A 22398-nucleotide genomic window follows, 5' to 3' on the forward strand; every position below is an offset into this window, starting at 1 on the left:
GAACATGGGCTCCCTGAGGGCAGGGACTTTTTTTTTTTTAATACAGCAGGTTCTTATTAGTTATCTATTTTATACATATTAGTATTGGTATATATGCCAATCCCAATCTCCCAATTCATCACACCACCACCCCCGCCCCAGGGCAGGGACTTTTATTTTGCTCACTGCCTGAACCCCAGCTCCTACAAGAGAGCCTAACACATAGCAGCCATTCGATAAACATCTGTTGCATAAACAAATGGAAGTTAACATTAAACCTATGTTATAATCAGGATTTCAGAATGCTTTAAAATACAGTTCTCTTGAAATGAGAATGTTTTTATCACACTCCAAGTACATTTCTTAGTGCCTACCTGACGAACTCTCTCCTTAGCTGACCTCATTAAGTGCGTAATAGCTCTGTTGTGATGTAGCCTCAAGGAGCTAAACTCGTCACTACACGTGAAGGATGACAGCAGCCCCATTTTGATAAAGGTCTGACAAAGTACTATAAAAAAAAAGGAAAACAATGATTAGAAAGGCCATCAGTTAGATGGCAATTTTCAAGAATACACAGAAAATAAAGAGTCATAATAATAGCCTCTATAAGAAAAAAGTTATGTTTACGCACACATTACAGCTTGGGGACTGATGCTCTGAAGAGGTGGAACGGTTGGTTACACGCGTTGATCAGGGGCTCATCTGTTATTTCTTACCTGACACTCTACGTTCTACAGTCATTTGTTTACCGTGCTCGGTCAGTCAGTAAAGTACTAAGTTCTGTTTTTTAAAAAGGCAAGAAAAAAAAAAAAAAAAGGAGGGGAAGGGGTAGAACATATAAATAAATAAAAATTTAAAAGGCAGGAGTGGAAACAAATGATTAGAACTGACAACAAAAGTGAATATGAACTGTTGTTTTCAATTATGCAATATCCTTAACTAACATGCAAAGAGCACATCTGAGATGTGTGTACAGACCAAATACCCGGGGGGAAGTCAAGTCTCAGGTCACAAGACCAGGCTGCTCAGAAAAAGAAGTTTCTACAGAAGTGCTTGGTTTTTACTCGTTCAAGGAATACAGGTACTACAGAGAAAACTCTACGTGAAAAACTCTCCATTTAGATGGTCAACTAACGAAACCACATCAAAAACATTTACTTAAATATCCTTTATTTTGAACACCATGACACGAAGGAAGAAAGGAAACCGAAATTCATAGTCAGAAGAGGGAAACAGTAAGTAAAAGGTAATCGTGATATTAACACTCTCATTTCTCTTTAAAAAATGATCAACTTTGTCTTAAAGTTCAGGCTTTAAAAAGGCTGTATATAAGGAATTTTAAAACATCTTTTTTTTTTTTTTTTTTTTTTTGGTATGCGGGCCTCCCTCTGCTGTGGCCTCTCCCGTTGCGGGGCACAGGCTCCGGACGCGCAGGCCCAGCGGCCATGGCTCACGGGCCCAGCCGCTCCGCGGCATGTGGGATCCTCCCAGACCGGGGCGCGAACCCGGTACCCCTGCATCGGCAGGCGGACGCGCAACCACTGCGCCACCAGGGAAGCCCCCCTGTATAGTCATCTTGACCCAGCGGCCATGGCCCACGGGCCCAGCCGCTCCGCGGCATGTGGGATCTTCCCAGACCGGGGCGCGAACCCGGTTCCCCTGCATCGGCAGGCGGACGCGCAACCACTGCGCCACCAGGGAAGCCCCTTAAAACATCTTAAAACCAGCAAGATTCACAGCTTTGCTTTAATCAGGAGCAATAGTAATATATTAAAAGCATTATAATCTGCTTCTCTATACCAGAAAATAACCCCCGGGTTTGGAACTTACAGAACACCCCCTTTTGTACGACCCACCCCCCCAACACATATTCAAGAAAATAAGTGTATACTGGACAAATAACATTTTTTACCAGTTCTTATGTCCCATGAAGCTTATCAAATGATAATTACCTTTAACTAAAAACATTATGTTCTTCTAAGATCACATAAAAGTATCTGTAAACTTCAGGCTTTCTAACACCAAACAAGACTTGGGAAGACTTCTGGTAGAAAAGACACTTAGAATCTGTGGTGTGGGCTACTCAAGAGTTCAATCTATGAAGCTGAACCAGAAATGCCATAATCTGTAATTCTACTCATTTCTGCGCTTGCTCCTCGGACAAGTAACCTATGGCAGGAATAAACATTTTCAACCACCGTGATTATTCTGATCTTTGTCTCGGGCTCCTGACACACAGCTCCACAGTTATAAAACTCTTATAATCTTCTGAGTGATAGGGGTATTAGGAGCATCTTTTGTCTTAATATTTGGTCTCTGACCTCAGTTCCTGACACAAGAGCTTCTCAGAGCCTTGGAGTCTCCAGTGATGAGTCTTTCTGTACGCTAATGAGATGACGGGGCTGGAGGCCCTAGGTCACTTCAGGATGGGGGCTGGTCCCCAGAAAGACCAAGCCTTGATCAGAAGCTTAGAACTTTCCACTTCACACCCCCATCTTCCAGGGAGGGGAGAAGGGCTGCAGACTGAGTTAATAATCAAGCATACCAACGTGATGAAGCCTCAATAAAAAATCCCTAAAGTACAGGGTGGGTGAACACATCCAGTTGCCAGGAGGGTGGGGAACCCAAACTCTGTGCAGACAGAAGGTAGAGCACTCTGGACCCTCAGGACCTCACCCTGTGTGCCTCTGTACCCCTTATCATAATAAACTGGTTAGCGTAAGTAAGTGTCTCGGGCTTCCCTGGTGGCGCAGTGGTTGAGAATCCGCCTGCCAATGCAGGGGACACGGGTTCGAGCCCTGGTCCAGGAAGATCCCACATGCCGTGGAGCAACTAAGCCCGTGCGCCACAACTACTGAGCCTGCACTCTAGAGCCCGCGCGCCACAACTACTGAAGCCCGCGCGCCTACAGCCTGTGCTCCACAACAAGAGAAGCAACCGTAATGAGAAGCCCGCACGCTGCAATGAAGAGTAGCCCCGGCTCGCCACAACTAGAGAAAGCCCACGCGCAGCAACGAAGACCCAACACAGCCAAAATAAATAAATAAATAAATTTATTTTTTTAAAAAAGTAAGTGTCTGCCTGAGTACTATGAGCTGTTGTAGCAAATTATCAAACCTGAGGAGGGACACTGGGAACCCCCAATTTGGAGCCAAGTCAGACACAAGTGTGGGTAACCTGAGAACCTAGGGACCTCCTACTTTCGACTGGCATCTGAAATAAGGACAGTCTTGTAGGACTGAGCCCTTAACCTGCCAGATCTGACACCAACTCCAGGGAGATAGTGTCGGAAGTGAATTGTAAGACACCCAGCTGGTGTCAGGAGAACTGGTCCGTTGGGAGGAAAGCCCCACACATTTGGTGTCGGAAGTATTCAATGTGTAGAGGAAAACAGTTTCCTTCAACGACACAAAACACAACCGTCCCAGGGCTCTGGGCAAAAACGAGTTCCGAATCAATACCTGGGATTTTCATGTACCTGTTCACCAACTAAACCATAACAGATCTTCGAAAATTGTATGAATTATCACTTATAAATCAAAAAGAACTACCTCTTATTTATTTAAATACACACAATTTTGTGGTGATTAATCTTTTGCAGGGTCCCCAGGGATGATATTCGTAAGGAATTACCCAAAGGAGAACATAAAATAAATTTACAAGATGTACTACTAAGGCTTATTTCAAATTTTTATATACCAGCTGCTTCTCAGACTGACAGCGTTAAACAACAGAGTAATTTTACAAGTTTTATTTAGCAAGGTTAATTTATTCTTACTAACATTTAAACACCTGTCTTGAACGAAGCGGGTCTGGTTCGTGCACATGGCTCAAGTGTTCCAGCAGAGAAACCAGCAACAGCTGGTTTGCAACTGCAAAAGGGAAGGTCGGCTGCTGTAGGGGTCCTTTCAGCAACTGGAGTTCTGCGGGAACATCAGATTCTGCAAATTAAAAAAGGAAATAATTTTTAAGAAACGGTAAACGTATCTCATAATGTCAAAATAGCATATTCTAATTAGGAAAACACTATTTAAATTTAAGGAAATAAAAAGCAAAACAGCAGTTAAGGTGAGTGGGGTTAGTCAAGACAGACATTGTGGAATTGAGTTTTCAGTTGAATTCTGGAAGTCTGGAAGGACTAGCAGAGAGATGCCAGTTCGGGAAGGGAGGAAGTTCTGCTTAGGGATGATGTGTACAAAGGTAGAAACAAATAAATATTCCAGCAAACAAGCAAGCAAGCAGGAACAGGATGGCTTCCTTCCTTCGAGAAGCAGAGAGAAAGAAGTCTGGCAGCAAAGAAAGGGAAAGGGAGGAAGAACGGAATCTTTACTCTGAGCTACACACTATGGACGCACAATCTCATCGAATCCTCCCGAAACGCCCTATGTTACCACTCCCATTTTACAGATGCAGACACTGATCTCATTGAGAGGTTAAGGAACAAGTTAGCAGGCAGATCAGACTGACTCCCAAGCCCATCCTCTTTCCACTGAGCAAGACCAAGCGGACAGCTGAGTTGGCACTTAAAGCTGACAGTCGTTAAGTTCTCACGCACTGTTTAATACGTTATTTAACAGGCCAAAAACACAATGCAGGAAACATGTTTGAGGAAACTGTTCCGGACACGTGATAGGTAGCCTGGAAGGAGACATGCAAGAGTCAACAAGAAGGGGCTCCCCTGGTGGCACAGTGGTTAAGAATCTGCCTGCCAATGCAGGGCACACGGGTTCGATCCCTGGTCCGGGAAGATCCCACGTGCCGCGGAGCAACTGAGCCCGTGCGCCACAACTACTGAGCCTGCGCTCTGGAGCCCGTGAGCCACAACTACTGAGCCTGCGCTCTAGAGCCCACGTGCCACAACTACTGAAGCCCGCACACCTAGAGCCCGTCCTCTGCAACAAGAGAAGCCACAGCAATGAGAAGCCCGCGCACCGCAACGAAGAGCAGCCCCCCCTCGCCGCAACTAGAGAAAGCCCGCGCGCAGCAATGAAGACCCAACACAGCTAAAAATGAACTTAAAAAATAAAATAAAATAAATAAACTTTAAAAAAAAAAAGAGTCAACAAGAAGTCAGGGTGAGCCTATAAAGCAGGTAAATGACAGAAACGTGGAGGAAAGGACAGGTCCCAGAGATACCAAGAAAGAAATGGACTGGTCAGGATGTAAAACACTAGGAATGAGAGGAAGGAGAGGTTAACGAGAGTGAAAACTGGTAAGAGGGGCTGTTGGAGGAAAGGTGGGGAATTTCAAACTCTCAGGGGCTGCTGACCCATTCAGCTGGAAACGCCCTGTGGAAGCAGGGCCCAGGTATCCTACACCTTCTAAAACCAGCCCCATTCCAAACATTTTCTTCCACGCTTCTCTATCAACTACTAAAGGTCCTGGAAGAGAGGTTTTGAAATCGAGACTTCATTCACCAATTTCACCTCTCCGACCTGTAGGTGGCCCCCAAAAGACCTGCATGAATGGAGATGTGCTATTCATTTTAAATGAATACTTACTGCCTGAATATGAGAAAGAAAAAGAATGGAAAATGGGGCCATGTAAACACTTCTCTACGTAAAGACGTTTTAAGTTAAAACATGGATCACAAAATCAGATACAGTACAGATACCTTTACTGTACATGGCAAGAAAAAGGGAATAAAATGTATATACCACTCTTACAAGCCAGTGAGAAAGTGAAGCACAATTAAGGTTCAAATAGACTTAACAAAACTAGAAAGTAGTGACACACCTATTACATAACCACAGTACAAGAGCTTGCCACCAGACGGGTAACTATTTAAAGCCTGGAATCCCTGGTATTGTTAAGGGCACAGAAAACTAGATACGTTCAAACACAAGGGGGTGTTTGCAACCTTTGACAATACACTGTAGAATTTCACGTGTGCAAAACTTTACTTTTGGTGCCATAAACCAAGGAAATAATTAAACAAAGCACAACAAATATATATGTACAAGGTGTTCAGGATAACAAAGTATTAAAAATTTGTTGAACAAGTTATACACATATAATAGAACACTATGTAGCTGTTCTAAATGATGGTGTAGAGAAAGATAATCATAAATAATCCTGTATCACGTCAAAGAAGCAGGCCATAAACAGCAACACTAATGAAGGTGAGGGAGATAGTTTCATACAAACCAATGCGACCTTTCTGGTTATCATTTTAGCAAAACATGTCAAAACTTTTAAAAATATTTTTCTTTGACCCAACAAATCCTACTTCTGTGGGTCTATTCTAAAGAAATAATCAGATATTAACAAAGATTCATGTATACACATGTCAAACCCATCATTATTTCTAATGGTAAAAAAAAAAAAAAAGATAAATCTGTTTTCCACCAATACAGTGAAGACTAAATAAGTGATAGTACAGAATGTGATGGTCTTAAAATAACGTTCTTAAAGGCTCATTTGTCACAAGAAAATGCTAACAAAAGTTCACATTTACAAAGCAACGTAAGGTAATTCCCTGGTGGTCCAGTGGTTAGGACTCCGAGCTTTCACTGCGGGGTCCTCGGTTCAACCCCTGGTCGGGGAACTAAGATCCCGCAAGCCGCGAGGCATGGCCAAAAAATAAAAATAAAAAACATAAAATTTTTACAATCACGATTTTAAAATATATTTATTTTATATCTATATAAATGTACACACACACAAAAAGAATGGAAACATCAAAACAGACAAATCTCTGCCCCCCTGTGTTTTCAATGACAGAGGCTACAAAAAGAGTGAAATTACAGTGAGCAGCTGTTTTATAGTCTACCTGTTTGATCCTTCATGTCTAGGCATCTATCTGGCATACAGCATCTCTCAGGAAATATTTGCAAATGAATACACCAAATTATTAGCAGTGAGTTCTCCTCAGAGATGTGAATAAATACTTTCCCCTCTTCTTCCTTTATGCCTTTAAATTTTGCACATGAATTCTCTAAATTTTTATCTTATCTGGACGACGAAATCAGACAGAAATCTTGAATCCATTCAGAATACCTTTCTTTGACAAACAGTTTTAAATGCAAAATTCACCCCAAAAATTGTCTCTAGCTAAGCCAAAATGTAATGTTTGTATATTTAAATTACAAACAGTAATCTCTGGGCGAAGAGATTATGGTTTATCTAATTTTCTTCTTCATGCTTTTCTACCTTTTTAACATACTCTGTAATGTGAAAAAAAAATTTAAGTACTAAATTGTCAACAGTGGTGAGATTTTTTTAGGAAGGTTTTCTGCTTCTACACTTTCCTATTTTTTTTTTTTTTTTTTTTTTGGTGGTACGCGGGCCTCTCACTGTTGTGGCCTCTCCCGTTGCGGAGCACAGGCTCCGGACGCGCAGGCTCAGCGGCCGTGGCTCACGGGTCCAGCCGCTCCGCGGCATGTGGGATCTTCCCGGACAGGAGCTCGAACCCGTGTCCCCTGCACTGGCAGACGGATTCTCAACCACTGCACCACCAGGGAAGCCCTACACTTTCCTATTTTTATACTCTCCTATTTTCTACAATGAAATGGTTGCTCAGTGGAGTCAACTGAACCTAATAAATCAAGAAAATGCCAACTTTAAAAAGACCAATGGACGGACACCCAAATGCAGGAAGGAGTAAAACTGAAAGGAAATGAAGGCTGAGGCTGACAGCATCCCATTTCACAGTTCTGGTCAAGAGAAAAGGAAGAGGTTAAGTGGCTAAAAGGAAAGGTGAGGTCAAGTTCTCTTATTAAAGAGTAGGAGGGACTTCCCTGGTGGCGCAGTGGTTAAGAATCCGCCTGCCTAGTGCAGGGGACACGGGTTCAAGCCCTGGTCCGGGAAGATCCCACATGCCGCGGAGCAACTATGCCTGTGCGCCACAACTACTGAGCCCACGTGCTGCAACTACTGAAGACCGGGCACCTAGAGCCCGTGCTTTGCAACAAGAGAAGCCATCACAATGCAAAGCCCGCGCACCACAACAAAGAGTAGCCCCCACTCACCGCAACTAGAGAGAGCTCGCGCACAGCAACAAAGGCCCAACACAGCCAACAAATAAAAATAAATAAATAAATAAATAAAAGGTTAAATAATTTTTAAAAAAAGAGTAGGAAATGGTATCTAAACCCGATGTGCATTAGAGTTCTAGAATTCTGCCAAGAAGGAGGGGAGTAAGACAAACAGGAAAGGGATGGCCTGATTCAACCTCCTGAGGAAAGTAGGATCCAAATGGTCCATTATTAAATTAAAGAACCTGTAGAACTAATCTGAGGTAAAAACATTTGTGTCAGATGAAAGAAGGAAAATGAATGAGCCTGACAATGGGCTTACTGTCGGCCCTCCTTCTAACGCCCGCTGTTCCACAGGAAAAAAAACCATGCAGAAACTCTGATCAAAGGCTGATGCTGGCTCCAGGAGACTCCCTACAGGATGAGCTGCTAAAGAACACAGGTGTTACTTACATCTAGGTTGCAACTTTTCTGACGCTACCATTGGCGGGCACAGTGACCTCCTCACATCAATACAGACGCCCGTCGAGAAATCGTCTACCTATTGTTTGAAGTCTAGAAACGAAACTACATTTCTCACAGACCTAACTTTTCATATAAAAAGATAAAGTATGTCTGGACATTCTGGGCTTCTTTGGAAGAAAAGGCAATACGTAAATGCGGCACTATTATTAGCAACCAAAGGAGAAGGAAATTTTTAGAAGCTTATCGACGATCACTCCCTTCAAGAATAATCTTCGGTTTGCAGAAAACCTTATCACAATGTTACAGAACAGACAGACTTGCCTGTTTACAGCTGGGACTTCTATGACATAACGCTTTACGCATCATTGAGCTGCTATAATATGACACACGTGGAAAAAATCAGTTTGTCCATTAAAAAGTAGTTATCTTACAGCTGTCCTGTGCTAAGGGCCGACTTAAATCGCCCTCACAGTGTGTTTTGTTTCTCTTTAAGATCAAGAATTGTAGGTAGTAATAAGGATGAAAATCAAAGAATTTAAGGAATAAATTAAGACCTTTTCAACTCGGCTTGCACCTTTAAATCCCTACAACATGTTAATATTTGTTTCATGCTTCAACTTAACGTGTATTCTCTGTAATCATTCGAACAATCAATCTATTCGAACTACCACATAGTAAAAACCTCCTTGAATCAATGTATTCATTTTTTATGGAACAATTTTATTTTAAAAATGGCCATACAGGGACTTCCCTGGTGGTCCAGTGGTAAAGAATCCACCTTACAATGCAAGGGACGTGGGTTCGATCCTTGGACAGGCAACTAAGATCCCACGTGCCGCAGGGTAACTAAGCCCGCGAGCCTCAACTAGAGCCCACTGAACCCTGGAGCCTGTGTGCTACAACTAGAGAGAAAAAACCCACACGCCACAACTAGAGAGAAGCCCACGTGCCGCAACGAAAAGATCCTGCATGCCGCAACTAAGACCCGACGCACCCAAAAAATTAATTAATTAAAAGTCCATACACACTACTATATATAAAATAGGTAAACAACAAGGACCTACTGTATAGCACAAGGAACTATACTCAATATCTTGTAATAACCTATAATAGAAAAGAAACTGAAAAAGAATATATGTGCATATGTATAACTGAACCACTTTGCTATACACCTGAAACTAACACAACATTGTAAATTAACTATAATTCAATTTTTTTAAGTGTTCATCCACTAAGAAAAAAAAAAAAAGACCACATTCTGAGAACTTGGAATATTTGTTGCTACTGGGTTACAGAATATCGATACCTATACTACCACCATCAATATATTTACTGCGGAGACCAAACTTTTTAAATACATGCTTCCCCCACTCCCCTATTTTTAGTTGTCCAATATCTAAACTGAGCAGACGTTACATACCAGACTCTCTCCATTTTGGCCCCTATTTAATCTTAGTTCTGTTCATAATTATATGCTGTAATGCTCACTCCCAATCCTTATGTTGATGTCTGCAAGGGCTTAGCCAACTACGAATGTTACAGGGTAGACTGTCCCCATGAAACCTCCCTCCCTTCTGATACCAACTGCAAGTCTGGAAAAGTTTTCCAAATCACGCTCATGTTCAATTTAAAAAAACTTTTTTTGCCAAAACAACTGTTCGCAGCTAAAGAGCCAATTGCACTTTCATTAAAACATTAGATACTCTGAACTGGTTAGACTCAATGCTATAAGTACCTCTCGCTTTATGAATAACTTGCCTGACTTTGCCGACTTAGCCCCATCTCCTAGAAACCAAAAGCCTCAAGAAAACTCGGGCGTTTTTTTTTTAACCGAAGAGGATGATGTCCATACTGCCTCACTATGAGAAGTCTTTAGCTACGCGATTACTGAAGCAAAAGACAAGAGAAGCTACAAATTAAAACTCTTAACCCAAACTGTTCAGCGCATAGGGTCTGCAGTGTTCCATTCCAGTAGTTTACGAAGCTCAAGCTCATCGCCCGACAACACCCCGGGGCTCAGGAGCTGGAAAACAGCCCAGCACGTCCGCAGGCCCGAGTCCACAGAGGAAACCAAGGAACAGAAATTTAACGATCGACCGGGCTGCAGACACCCGTTTCAACACGAGTTCACCTAACCCAGACGGCCCGCCCGCCGCCCCTATACGGCACCGCTGGGTCCCGGTTCAAGCCCGGATCCAGACGAACTCGTCCAGGTCCTGGGCCGAACCTCGCAGCTACCTGCCCGCCCCGGGAATGAAGGTGGACGGGGTCGCGGAGGGCCGCCGCCGCCGCCGCATTCCGGGTCCCTCACCATCATACTTGGGGTCCGAGCCCTCGGCCGGGAAGTCGATGGCAGGCGGCGCAGGCACAGCCCCTGCCGCGTCGCACTCCGCCTCGCGCTCCCGGGCCCCCAATATACCCCCCAGCATCGCCGGCCGCGCGCGGGGTGCAAGCCAGCCCTCCCGCCAACCGAGCGCCGCCTCCCTGTGCACTCCCAGCTGCCGCCACCGGATCCGGAAGTAGCCCCTCGGAAGGCGGAAGACCTGCCCACCCCGCGGGCGCTTGAGGGGGCGTGCCCTGCCGCAGGCCCCGCCCCCGCCCCTTCCCCTTCCCCTTCCCGTTCGAGGAGGGGGGCTGGCCCTGTGCCGGCGCACCGGCGCACCCCGGGTGCCGGCGCACCCCGGGTGCCGGCGCACCCCGGGTGCCGGCGCGTGGTGGGCTGCTCTGCGGGTGGCGGCTGGCGCGGCGTTGAGGGAGGAATTGGGTGGCCCCCACGTGGGGTCGACCCCGGCCTTTGCTCCCCGCGGTTCAGCCCCACTATCCTCGAGACTGAACACCCGACGAGTCAGCGCTCTCACTTCTCACGCCAAGACTCGGGTGCTAGTGTAAGAATAGGATGTCTGCAGGGACGCTGATCCAAATGTTTACTTTTTGCGGATACAGCGGTGACAGTTCATTTGTCATTTATTTTTTTAAAAAAATCAAAAGCATCTGCAAGACTCGTCTCAAGGAGAACTGAACTTATTTTGGTGAACCGTTCGGCCACAGCAAAACGGAAATGCCAAATAGATTCCAGAGTGAATCAGCCTAATAAAAGTTCTGCTGGTTTTGAGACGACTTTCACAAACCTGAGACAGGCTTTTCCAAGTGATCCCATGGCCACACTGGACCAACGGTGGTTTGAAGCCATTGGCTGCAAAAATCGTCTTTGCCTTCTGGCGATGTCTCTGAAGACTTGATCGCTGACACAATGCTGTTGGAAGTTGATTCTTAGATCGCAGATCAGATAACATAGCTGGAATAAAAAGCGTTTGGGGGAGTTCCCTGGCGGTCCAGTGGTTAGGACTTGGCGCTTTCACTGCCCTGGCCTAAATTCCATCCCTGGTTGGGAAACTAAGATCCCGCAAGCAACGTGGCTCGGCCAAAAAAAAAAAAAAAGGAAAGCCTTTCAGATTTGGGGCCTCACCCCCAGTGCGATGTGCAAAAATGGTATTGTTTAAGAATTTTATTTGAACTTCCCTGGTGGCACAGTGGTTGAGAGTCTGCCTGCCAATGCAGGGGACACGGGTTCGAGCCCTGGTCTGGGAGGATCCCACATGCTGCGGAGCATCTAAGCCTGTGTGCCACAACTACTGATCCTGCACTCTAGAGTCCGCAAGCCACAACTACTGGGCCCATGTGCCACAACTACTGAAGCCCGTGCACCTAGAGCCCGTGATCCGCAACAAGATAGGCCACTGCAATGAAAAGCCCGTGCACCACAGCGAGGAGTGGCCCCTGCTCGCCGCAACTAGAGAAAGCCTGCGCGCAGCAACGGAGACCCAACGCACCCAAAAATAAATAAATATTTTTTAAAAAAGAATTTTATTGGATGGTACTTCCCTGGTGGCGCAGTAGTTAAGAATCCGCCTGCCAATGCAGAGGACACGGGTTCGAGCCCTGGTCTGAGAAGATCCCACATGCCACAGAACAACTAAGCCCGTGCGCCACAACTACTGAGCCCAAGTGCCACAGCTACTGAAGCCGGCGTGCCGGGTTCGAGCCCTGGTCTGGGAGGATCCCACATGCTGCGGAGCATCTAAGCCTGTGTGCCACAACTACTGATCCTGCACTCTAGAGTCCGCAAGCCACAACTACTGGGCCCATGTGCCACAACTACTGAAGCCCGTGCACCTAGAGCCCGTGATCCGCAACAAGATAGGCCACTGCAATGAAAAGCCCGTGCACCACAGCGAGGAGTGGCCCCTGCTCGCCGCAACTAGAGAAAGCCTGCGCGCAGCAACGGAGACCCAACGCACCCAAAAATAAATAAATATTTTTTAAAAAAGAATTTTATTGGATGGTACTTCCCTGGTGGCGCAGTAGTTAAGAATCCGCCTGCCAATGCAGAGGACACGGGTTCGAGCCCTGGTCTGAGAAGATCCCACATGCCACAGAACAACTAAGCCCGTGCGCCACAACTACTGAGCCCAAGTGCCACAGCTACTGAAGCCGGCGTGCCTAGAGGCCGTGCTCCGCAACAGGAGAAGCCACCACAGTGAGAAGCCCGCGCACCGCAACGAAGAGTAGCCCCAGCTCACGGCAACTAGAGAAAAGCCCTCGCTCAGCAGCGAAGACCCAACACAGCCAAAAATTAATTAATTAATTAATTAATTAAAAAAGAATGAGCAAAAAGATTTAGCTTAAAAAGTTATTAATTGCAACACTAATTATAATACCCCAAACAGGCGATATAACTGGTTAAATAAATTACAAACATCAATACCATGGCACACTTTGCAACGATTAAAAACATTGGTATGCATTATCTGGTTCTCACCATTTTTCTACCACCGCCAAAATGGAGAAAAAAAAAAACAAACTCATTCTGGTCAGAATAGAATGAAAGAAATCTTTCTAGAAGATGGCCTGCAATTTATAGTTAAAAGCTTTTAAATAAGCATACCCTTCCACCTATATAATATATATAGGTGTATATCCAAAGGAAATAGAGTGGTGAAAAAAAGATAAATACAAGAATGTCCATCAAAGTGTAATTTATAATAAAAAAAAGCACTGAAATAATCCAAATTCCAAATAGAAGAGCAGTTAGGGTACATCCCTGCAATGAAACCACATGCAGGCAAAAATTGGAAGAAAAAAAAAAAAAGCACGTTCCTCTCTCGGCTTCCATAATATCACACAATTTTAGTTTTTCTCTATTTTACTGGCCCTTCATCTCAATATCCCCTTCTGGATCCTCCTTCTCCAAATGTGTAATTCTGTAGGGCTCTTGTCATGTCACTCCAAATTCTGTCAGGAGATAACCACGTGCACCGCTATCACTTTACATACCATCTATAACCTGACAACTCCCAAATGTATCGCTGCAACACAGACTTGTTCTCTTGGATGGCTTACAAGCATCTCAAATTTGTCTGAACGTGAACTCTTAATATTCCTCCTAAAACTTGTTTTCTACTACCCTTCTCCATCCATTTAAATTAGCACACAATCCACCCACTTGTCCAAGCCTGAAACCTGAGAGTCAACTTTTATTCCATATCCAGAATATATCTAGGCTGCCTACAAATTAATAAAAAAATAGAAACATGATACATATAAAGATGCAATATTAAACACACAGGTAACCGAAAAGGAACCCCTAATGGCCAATAAACATAGGAAAAGATGCACACATTTCACTAGTTACAGGTAAGTGTAAGTTAAACAATGAAATATCATTTCAAACTATCATTTGCAAAAATTGGAGTTTTTGATACCGAGGGTTGGTGAGGATATGGAGAAAAGGAACTATCATACATTGCTAAAGAGCTATTTAGGGATATTGAGTGAAGCTGAAATGGTGCATACCCAAGATCCAGTAATTAATTCCCCTCTTGGGGACTTCCCTGGTGGTCCAGTGGCTGAGACTCTGCTCTCCCAATGCAGGGGGCCCGGGTTCGATCCCTGGTTGGGGAACTAGATCCCACGTGCCGCAACTAAGACCCAGCACAGCCAAATAAATAAATAGATAAATTTTAAAATATATTCTAAAGATAATAATTCCCCTCTTGGTTCCCTTTGGACATCCCTATCTGTGCCTAAGGATATGCGTATAAAGATATTTATTGCAACATTGTTTGTAAAAACAAATACGAAAATAGCCTAATATCTATCAGTAGGGAAATAAACATATATGCGAACAAATATTATAGAACAGTTAGAATGAATCAACTAGATATACTTGTCTTATCATGGACATTTAAAACAACACAGTGGGGAATTCCTTGGCGGTCCAGCGGTTAGGACTCTGCGAGTTCACTGCCAAGGGCATGGGTTCAATCCCTGGTCGGGGAACTAAGATCCTGCAAGTCATGCACTGTGGCCAAAAATAAATAAATAAATAAATAAAAACACAGTGAAAGTTGCAGAAGCCTTATTTTATATGTATAATAATGTTTACTGAGAACTGTGTCAGCCTCACTCACACAGTTCTATGTGCTTTTATAAATATTAACTCATATATATATACAAATATTAACTCATACATATATATACAAATATTAACTCATATATATACAAATGTTAACTCATATATATCATATATGTGTAACTGAATCACTTTGCTGTACAGCAGAAATTATTACAGCACTGTAAATCAACTATACTTCGATAAAATAAAACAAAATATTTAAAGGCCGTTTCACTGTTCTGTCAAGCCAGCTGCCTCAGGAAGGTAGGGGACATGGTAAGACCAGAGAATTTCATGAGCATAGATGCATTGCTGCACTTCACTTGCTGGAAAGTGAGTTCCTTGATCAGAAGCTGTGTAGAATACCGTTTCAGTGGATAAACCATTCTGTAAGTCCAGATGGTAGTTTTGGCAGAGTAATTGCATGCAGGGAAGGCAAATCTCTACCCAGAGTAAGTGTCTAGTCCAGTAAGAACAAAATACTGCCCCTTCCATGATGGAAGTGGTCTAACATAATCAACCTGCCACCAGGTAGCTGGCTGATTACCCCGAGGGGATGGTGCCATATTGGGGATTCAGTGTTGGTCCCGGCTGCTGGCTGATTGGGCCCTCAGCAGTGGCTGTAGTCTTGGTGAGTGGAAGCCCATGTTGCTAAGCCCACCCATAACCTCCATCCCTGCCACCATGCCACTTTGCCCATTGGGTGATTACAGGGGCAACTGGGGGAAAAGGCTGACTGGTATCCACAGAATGGTTCATCTTATTGACTTGATTATTAAAATCCTTTGCTGAGGGACTTCCCTGGAGGTCCAGTGGTTAGGACACCACGCTTCCACTGCAGGGGGCGAGGGTTCGATCCCTGGTCAGAGAACTAAGATCCCACATGCCACACAGTGCGGCCTTACTTAGAAAAAAAAATGATCCTTTGGTGAGTATTCACTTGGGACAAAAATATCTTCACCTTTTTCACCCATCCAGGGACGTGTATCCACATGTCTTCTTCCCCCAGACTTCCCTGTCATCAATTATAGACTTGTACTCCTTCCCAGTCCCTGACCATACAACCAAATGATTGGCCACATCCCATAAGCCGGTATATAATCACATCTGGCCACTTCTCCTCACAAGCAAAATGAATAACCAGATACATTGCTCACAGTTCTGCTCAGTGGGAGGATTTCCCTTCACCATGTCCTTCAGGGATGTCCCAGAGAGGGGCCGTGGTGCTACAGCTGCCCACTTGTGGGTGGTGCATGCATACTGTGCAGAAGCATCTGGAAACCAGGCCCAAGTCTTCCCTTCCTTTGTATATGCTCTGATCATAGGCAACTCTCCATAAGGCCATACTCGTAGGCGTGGAGAGAGAAGGTATTGTAGCAGGATTGGGAACCGTGAACATTTGGGCCACTTCTTCATGTAAATTATGTGTGCCTTCAGGGCCTGCCTGGGCGTGATTTCACTTCCATTTGGTGATGCAGTGCTTCTGTGCGTGCCCAACCTTATGGCTTGTTGAGTCAAAGAACACCCAGTTCATGATAAGCCATTCAGGTAAATAAGATGTAGGATCTTACTTCCCCAACCAGGTATCGAACCCAAGCCCCCTGCACTGGAAGCACAGAGTCTTAACCACTGGACCACTGGATCCTTGGGAAGTCCCAAGGATCTCTTCTTTCAAGGCAGACACAGAGCTTCCACGTCAGTTAAAATCAAATCTGTAAGCTCATCCTTTTCTTTCCCCTCTTTGTCCAGTGACATTAGGAGTCACCAGTCAATCTCATTATACTTGTTAATTTAACAAAATGTTTTAAGGTATCGTATACAAGGTCACCCAGATCCTGGCTTCTTATAAGTGTTTGATTAAGAGGATCCAGTGGTGATAGTTTCTGTATCTCTATTGCCACATCATACCGTGGGCTATGAGCATTCTCTTTACCTCTAGAAATAGAGTCACTACTCTTTGTCACATCTATTTCGAGGTGAGAATGAAGACCATTCTCAGCAATCAGACTGTCGACATTCCAGAAAATGTCGACATTACTCTGAAAGGACGCACGGTTATTGTGAAGGGCCCCAGAGGCACCCTGCAGAGGGACTTCAATCACATCAGCGGAGAACTCAGTCTCCTTGGAAAGAAAAAGAAGAGGCTCCGGGTTGACACCTGGTGGGAGAATAGAAAGGAACTGGTGACTGTTCGTACTATCTGTAGTCACGTACAGAACATGATCAAGGGTGTTACACTGGGCTTCAGTTACAAGACAAGTTCTGCGTATGCTCATTTACCCATCAGTGTTGTTATTCAGGAAAATGGTTCTCTTGTAGAAATCCAAAATTTGGAGAGTGAAAAATACATCTGCAGGGTTCGGATGAGGCCAGGTGTTGCTTGTTCAGTATCTCAAGCCCAGAAAGATGAGTTGATTCTCGAAGGAAACGACATTGAACTTGTGTCAAATTCAGCTGCCTAGATCCAGCAAGCCACAACAGTTAAAAACAAGGATATAAGAACATTTTTGGATGGTATCTATGTTTCTGAAAAAAGAACAGTTCAACAGGTTGATGGATAAGTTCTGAGTGATCCAGCTACAGAAACTGCAAGAGGACAGACTCATATGTGATATTTTAAAAATGAATACAATCTCTTTTGACTTGGGAATTTTTCTTAAATTGATTATCCTTTCCAACTATTTGGCCAGTAAGCAGTTAAGTAAATTCTAGTGTGGTAAGAACAAGAACAGAAGGAATGAGTGGGTTTTTTTTATTAAGACGTAATGGGAGAAGTGGCTTGAAGGAATAGCAAGGGTATTTCAGGCAAGAGGAAGATGGGTACTGGTGACAGGCAGCACTGTGGTTGTTCATTATTGGACGAAGAACTCTGAGAGATGTCCTGAAGGTATCTGTAATTTTGCAGAGGCACGAATTTGAAAATTTGTGAGGCAAGTGCCTGAGTCACAGTAACTTTGTGTGAAAAAGCAGCTGAGAAGTGATACAGTCTTAGTAAGAATTAGGAAAATTAGAAGATGGAGTTAATTTATATTCGTGATAAACATGCTTCCTGTGGCCCAAGGTTCTCTCAGTTTTACCCTAATTTCAGCCATTTACTCCTAGGTCCTAGTCCTTGATATCTAAAAAAAACCTTATAACCCTTCCATAATCTCTTCATTCCATGTGTCAAGCTTCAGATACACAACCATACTAGACTATCTTAATTCAATAGCATTGCCTCTAAACCTCTTCCTTGATAGAAACTCCAACCTTACGATTTCTCAGGCAAAACATAACATTCAAGTTTGATTTCTCTTACATACTATGTGTCTATCAGAAAAATCTGTGGGCTGTCCTTCAAAGTAAGGTATGTTCAAGGAACAAGCAAGAAAAAATAAAACCTATTTGGAACATAAAAAAAAAAAAAAAGAAAAAGAATCACTAGTCTTTCAACCAAATTTATTCAGAGAGCCAATTCCAGAAAGCCCGGAGCCAGCTCAGAAAACTCACCCTTAAGTTTCCTCTCCTCTAGAACAACTCCTGGTATCAAAATCTGTGTAGTCAGCGTTCTCCAGAAAAAAAAAAACGAATGGGATGTGTGTATATACAGAGATTTATTTTAAGAAATTGTCTCGTGCACAAACGTATGGACACCAAGAGGGGGAAGAGGCGGGAGGGAGTGGGGGTGGTGGTGTGATGAATTGGGAGATTGGGATTGACATATATACACAAATATGTATAAAATAGATAACTAATAAGAACCTGCTGTATAAAAAGATAAATAAAATAAAATTCAAAAAAAAATTTTTTTTAAAGAAATTGTCTCATGCAATTATGGAGGCTGGCAACTCCAAACTTTGCAGGGTTCACTGGTATGCTGGAGACCTAGGGAAGAAATGATGTTTTGATGCGTCTGAAGGTTCAAGTCAATCTTTCTGCTCTATTCAGGCCTTCGACTGTTTGGGTGAGGCCCACTTAGATTATGGAGGGCCAGCTGCTTTATTCAAAGCCCACTGATTTAAATGTTAATCTCACCCCAAAACACTCTCATAGAAACATCTAGAATAATGTTTGACCAACTTTCTGGGCACCATGGCCCAGACAAGTTGACACATAAGACAAGTGAGACACTGAGATAGGAAGGGGGTGGGGCAAAGGAGGGGGTGAGGAAACACATCAGATTTCAGGACCAGAGGAAACCTGCCTGAAGAGGCCTCTTTTGATCTGTCACTTGAATTATAAGAAGGCATCATCAGTATTAGGACCCGGGAGGTGTCCCGAGAGAGAAAGAAAGTACAAACACCCTGGGGTAGGAATGAATTTAGTAGGTTTCAAAGAAAGAAAGAGACCAGGAGAAAGAAACAGGAGTGGCAAGAGAACCGCTTACCTGTTGTGATGGGTCAACCTTTTCCACTGCACTTAGAAGAAAATTCAGAGCCTCTGTAAGGCCCACAGGGCCTTTCAAGAGCCACCCCAGCCTTCCTTTTCAGTCTGCAGTCGTGCCACTCTCACGGCAGCCTATGGGACCAGGCCGGTGAGCAAGACCCATGACTTACGCATTCATGAAGGAGGGACAGAGCAGAGATTGTTCTCAAGGTCACAGTTTCTGGAGCAGGGACAGGGTCACACAAGAAGTAGGACAGAAATCTCAGTCCCTGAACAATTGGTGATTGGCTGCATAGATGGCCTTCACCCACCTCCTCCACCTATATTGCATGGACAGTATAGCTTTTTCTTCATGGTGAGGCAAAGACGAACTCTCTAAAGAGATGGAAATTTCTTTGTGGCAGGGGTGGGGATCGCAGAGTGGGGGCTGGCATCCCGGAGGAAGGCTCCCTCTTTTGGGCAGTGTAGGCGTGCGTCTGTGTACATCTAGGTATGTGTGTCTGCGTTGTGTGCACAAATGCCTACCCAGTCTCTCCTCTACCTCCCCCATCACTAAGTCCCCCAATGTGAAGCCTTCCCACCAATATCCACATGGACTTCAAAGTCACCTCTCAGTTATGGGGGAGAGATCAGTAACCTCAGAGGATGTCCCCCCTAGCTACCTTTATCAACCATCCTGTTACATAAATAATTATGGTAGCCCAACAGGAGGTAAGTGCTATAAACCTTAATAGAATCAGTGGTATATCCATACACGTTTGGAAGTAATGAGATGGGGAGAGGTAGAAATTTCTCACCTATGGTGGGGAGTTAGAAGATACTGTCTCAATTGGATGGATCAGTAAACAGATATTTATATTATAGAAGGTAACTAATAAGGTGCTTAGTATACTGTGTACAACTGGGGGTTGTATACATTTTATCATCTTTCCTGAGTACTTACTCATCTGATGTTAAGGAAGTTGTCCAAGTGGCACATTGGGATCCAGTCTTCTACAGTTTGTCTCTAATTCTACCGGGTCTCTAATTCCTCTATTTTTTACCACAACAGCCCCAGCCACCTGTAGGCATCTGGTAATGACAGGTGAGAGTGAAAGTTTGGGAGAGGGTACCACACCTTCGTAGCTGGACTTCAGGATGGCCCCCAATGATCTCTGCCTCCTGGTCTTCACACGCTTTTCAAGTTTCCACTCACACCAAACTAAGGTTGGTTCGTATGATCGTTAGCATATGGAGGATTGATGGTCTGAGATGTCCAAGGTGAGTTTAAAAGATACCGTGACTTCCATCTTGCCCTCTCTCCCTCATCTCTCATTCTGGGGGAGACACGCTGCCGTGTTGTGAGCAAGGCCCAGGTGATGAGCACCTGCGCCTGCCAGCGACACGGAAGCATGCTTGGAACAGATTCTTCTTCCCCAGCAGGACCCTGAAATGACTGCAGGCCAGGACAACTGCTGGACGGCAACCTCAGGAAAGACTGAGCTAGGACCACTAAGCTTTGCCGCTCTCAGATTCCTGACCCTCAGAAACTGTGCAAAAGGGGCTTCCCTGGTAGTGCAGTGGTTGAGAATCTGCCTGCCAATGCAAGGGACAAGGGTTCGAGCCCTGGTCTGGGAAGATCCCACATGCCGCGGAGCAACTGGGCCCAATAGCCACAACTACTGAGCCTGCGCGTCTGGAGCCTGTGCTCCGCAACAAGAGAGGCCACGATAGTGAGAGGCCCGCGCACCGCGATGAAGAGTGGCCCCCGCTCGCCGCAACTGGAGAAAGCCCTCGCGCAGAAACGAAGACCCAACACAGCCATAAATAAATAAATAAAATTTAAAAAAAACAAACTATGCGAGAAAATAAATGCTTGCTTGGGGGTAATTTATTACATAGCAATAATAAATACATATGCTTAACTAGATTTCCAGCCTTTATCAGGGTGAGAAACGGCCTAAGCCAGTGCCTTGTAAAGATTCTGTTGATCTGACTGGTTACCAGGCAACCGTTGTGATGTCATAAGGATTAAAACCTACTTAATAGGGTCCTGCCAACCGTGGGATGGCAAGTCCCAGATGAGCAGCGACTTCTTTGGGGCGAGCGCATCTATTTCTCCTTTCCTCTCTACTTTCCCATATAAGGTGACTTACTGATGGATCCTCAAGCCAAAACTGTTTCTTGATACTCCTTATGTCAGCGGACACATTTTACATGGCTATTTCACGTGGTTATTGCCAATTAGAGTGGATCACTCCCATTTCAATCCCTGAACTTAGCTCTTTCGGTTTTGGGGTCTCAATCCCAGTGCAATTTGCAAGAGATGTTAAGTTTTTGTTTTTAACAATTTTAATATAGGGATAGTCAGATAAACAATTTTAGCAATTTGTTAATATTAAAAGTGAATAACTTTGCAAGTAATAATCACTTTATAAAGTAAAGCTATAAAATATTTCAACTGAAAATAACAGTACGCATATTTGAAAAAATATTTCATATAACTTAATGCCTCTGTTTCGATCCAATATGAGCTCTGTAATGCACAGCTAGGGCAGTCTGAGGGAACATTTTTTTTAAGCTCCTTGAGACTAAATAATGAAATATTGCACTATTAAAAACGACTTTTAATGTCTCTTTTGAGAGTCCCTGAGAACGTTCTACTTTTTTTTCTTTTTTTTTTGCAGTACGCGGGCCTCTCACTGCTGTGGCCTCTCCCGTGGCGGAGCACAGGCTCCGGACGCGCAGGCGCAGCGGCCGTGGCTCACGGGCCCAGCCGCTCCGCGGCACGTGGGATCCTCCCGGACCGGGGCACGAACCCGCGTACCCCGCATCGGCAGGCGGACTCTCAACTACTGCGCCACCAGGGAAGCCCGAGCACGCTTTACTTTTATGTTCATATTCCTATAATCCTCACATGGTGGATTTTATTTCTCAAATTATTCAAGAAACTTCGTAAGGAAACAGTTCTATTTTACCATAACCCTTAAAGCCCTATGTCTCTCCCTTCCCTCCCCTATGCTCTGTTGTCAGTTTAGCGTGTATTACTCCAATCTTTCCCTATTCATTGACAAAGATATGCACCACAATAAAACAGCATCGTTTTGAGAGGGTTTGTTTTTGCATAAAACGATGGCTAAATACAATTTGTATTCTTTCATCCTCCTTTATTGAACTGAG

General features: G+C 44.2%; 2 protein-coding genes across 2 annotated transcripts; one reads left to right on the forward strand and one right to left on the reverse strand.

Annotated features, from left to right (window-relative positions):
* Positions 1-257: 257 nt before the first annotated feature.
* On the reverse strand, positions 258-11713 carry LOC114485584 (uncharacterized). Its single transcript, XM_028487285.1, has 4 exons — positions 11595-11713; positions 10732-11249; positions 3762-3920; positions 258-487 (listed from the first exon to the last, which is right to left on the reverse strand). Exons 1-4 carry the CDS (start codon positions 11711-11713, stop codon positions 258-260), a joined length of 1026 nt encoding a protein of 341 aa, XP_028343086.1.
* A 5131-nt stretch (positions 11714-16844) lies between these two features.
* LOC102974013 (60S ribosomal protein L9-like) lies at positions 16845-17336 on the forward strand. The gene has a single exon (XM_055083631.1). The coding sequence runs from the start codon at positions 16857-16859 to the stop codon at positions 17334-17336; it is 480 nt and encodes a 159-aa protein (XP_054939606.1). The 5' UTR covers positions 16845-16856.
* Positions 17337-22398: the final 5062 nt, after the last annotated feature.

This window comes from Physeter macrocephalus, unplaced genomic scaffold (assembly GCF_002837175.3).
Source record: "Physeter macrocephalus isolate SW-GA unplaced genomic scaffold, ASM283717v5 random_1353, whole genome shotgun sequence".
NCBI lineage: Eukaryota > Metazoa > Chordata > Mammalia > Artiodactyla > Physeteridae > Physeter > Physeter macrocephalus.

Excerpts from the sequence above, each read along its gene's own strand:
- LOC114485584 (XM_028487285.1), bottom strand. The coding sequence starts at position 11,713 with ATGTTATCTGATCTGCGATCTAAGAATCAACTTCCAACAGCATTGTGT. Across the intron at positions 11,250-11,594 it reads GCCAATGGCTTCAAACCACC|TCTCGAGGATAGTGGGGCTG; the intron begins GTTGGTCCAGTG and ends TCGGGTGTTCAG. Across the intron at positions 488-3,761 it reads TTCAAGACAGGTGTTTAAAT|TACTTTGTCAGACCTTTATC; the intron begins GTTAGTAAGAAT and ends TTTTTTTTATAG.
- LOC102974013 (XM_055083631.1), top strand. The coding sequence starts at position 16,857 with ATGAAGACCATTCTCAGCAATCAGACTGTCGACATTCCAGAAAATGTC.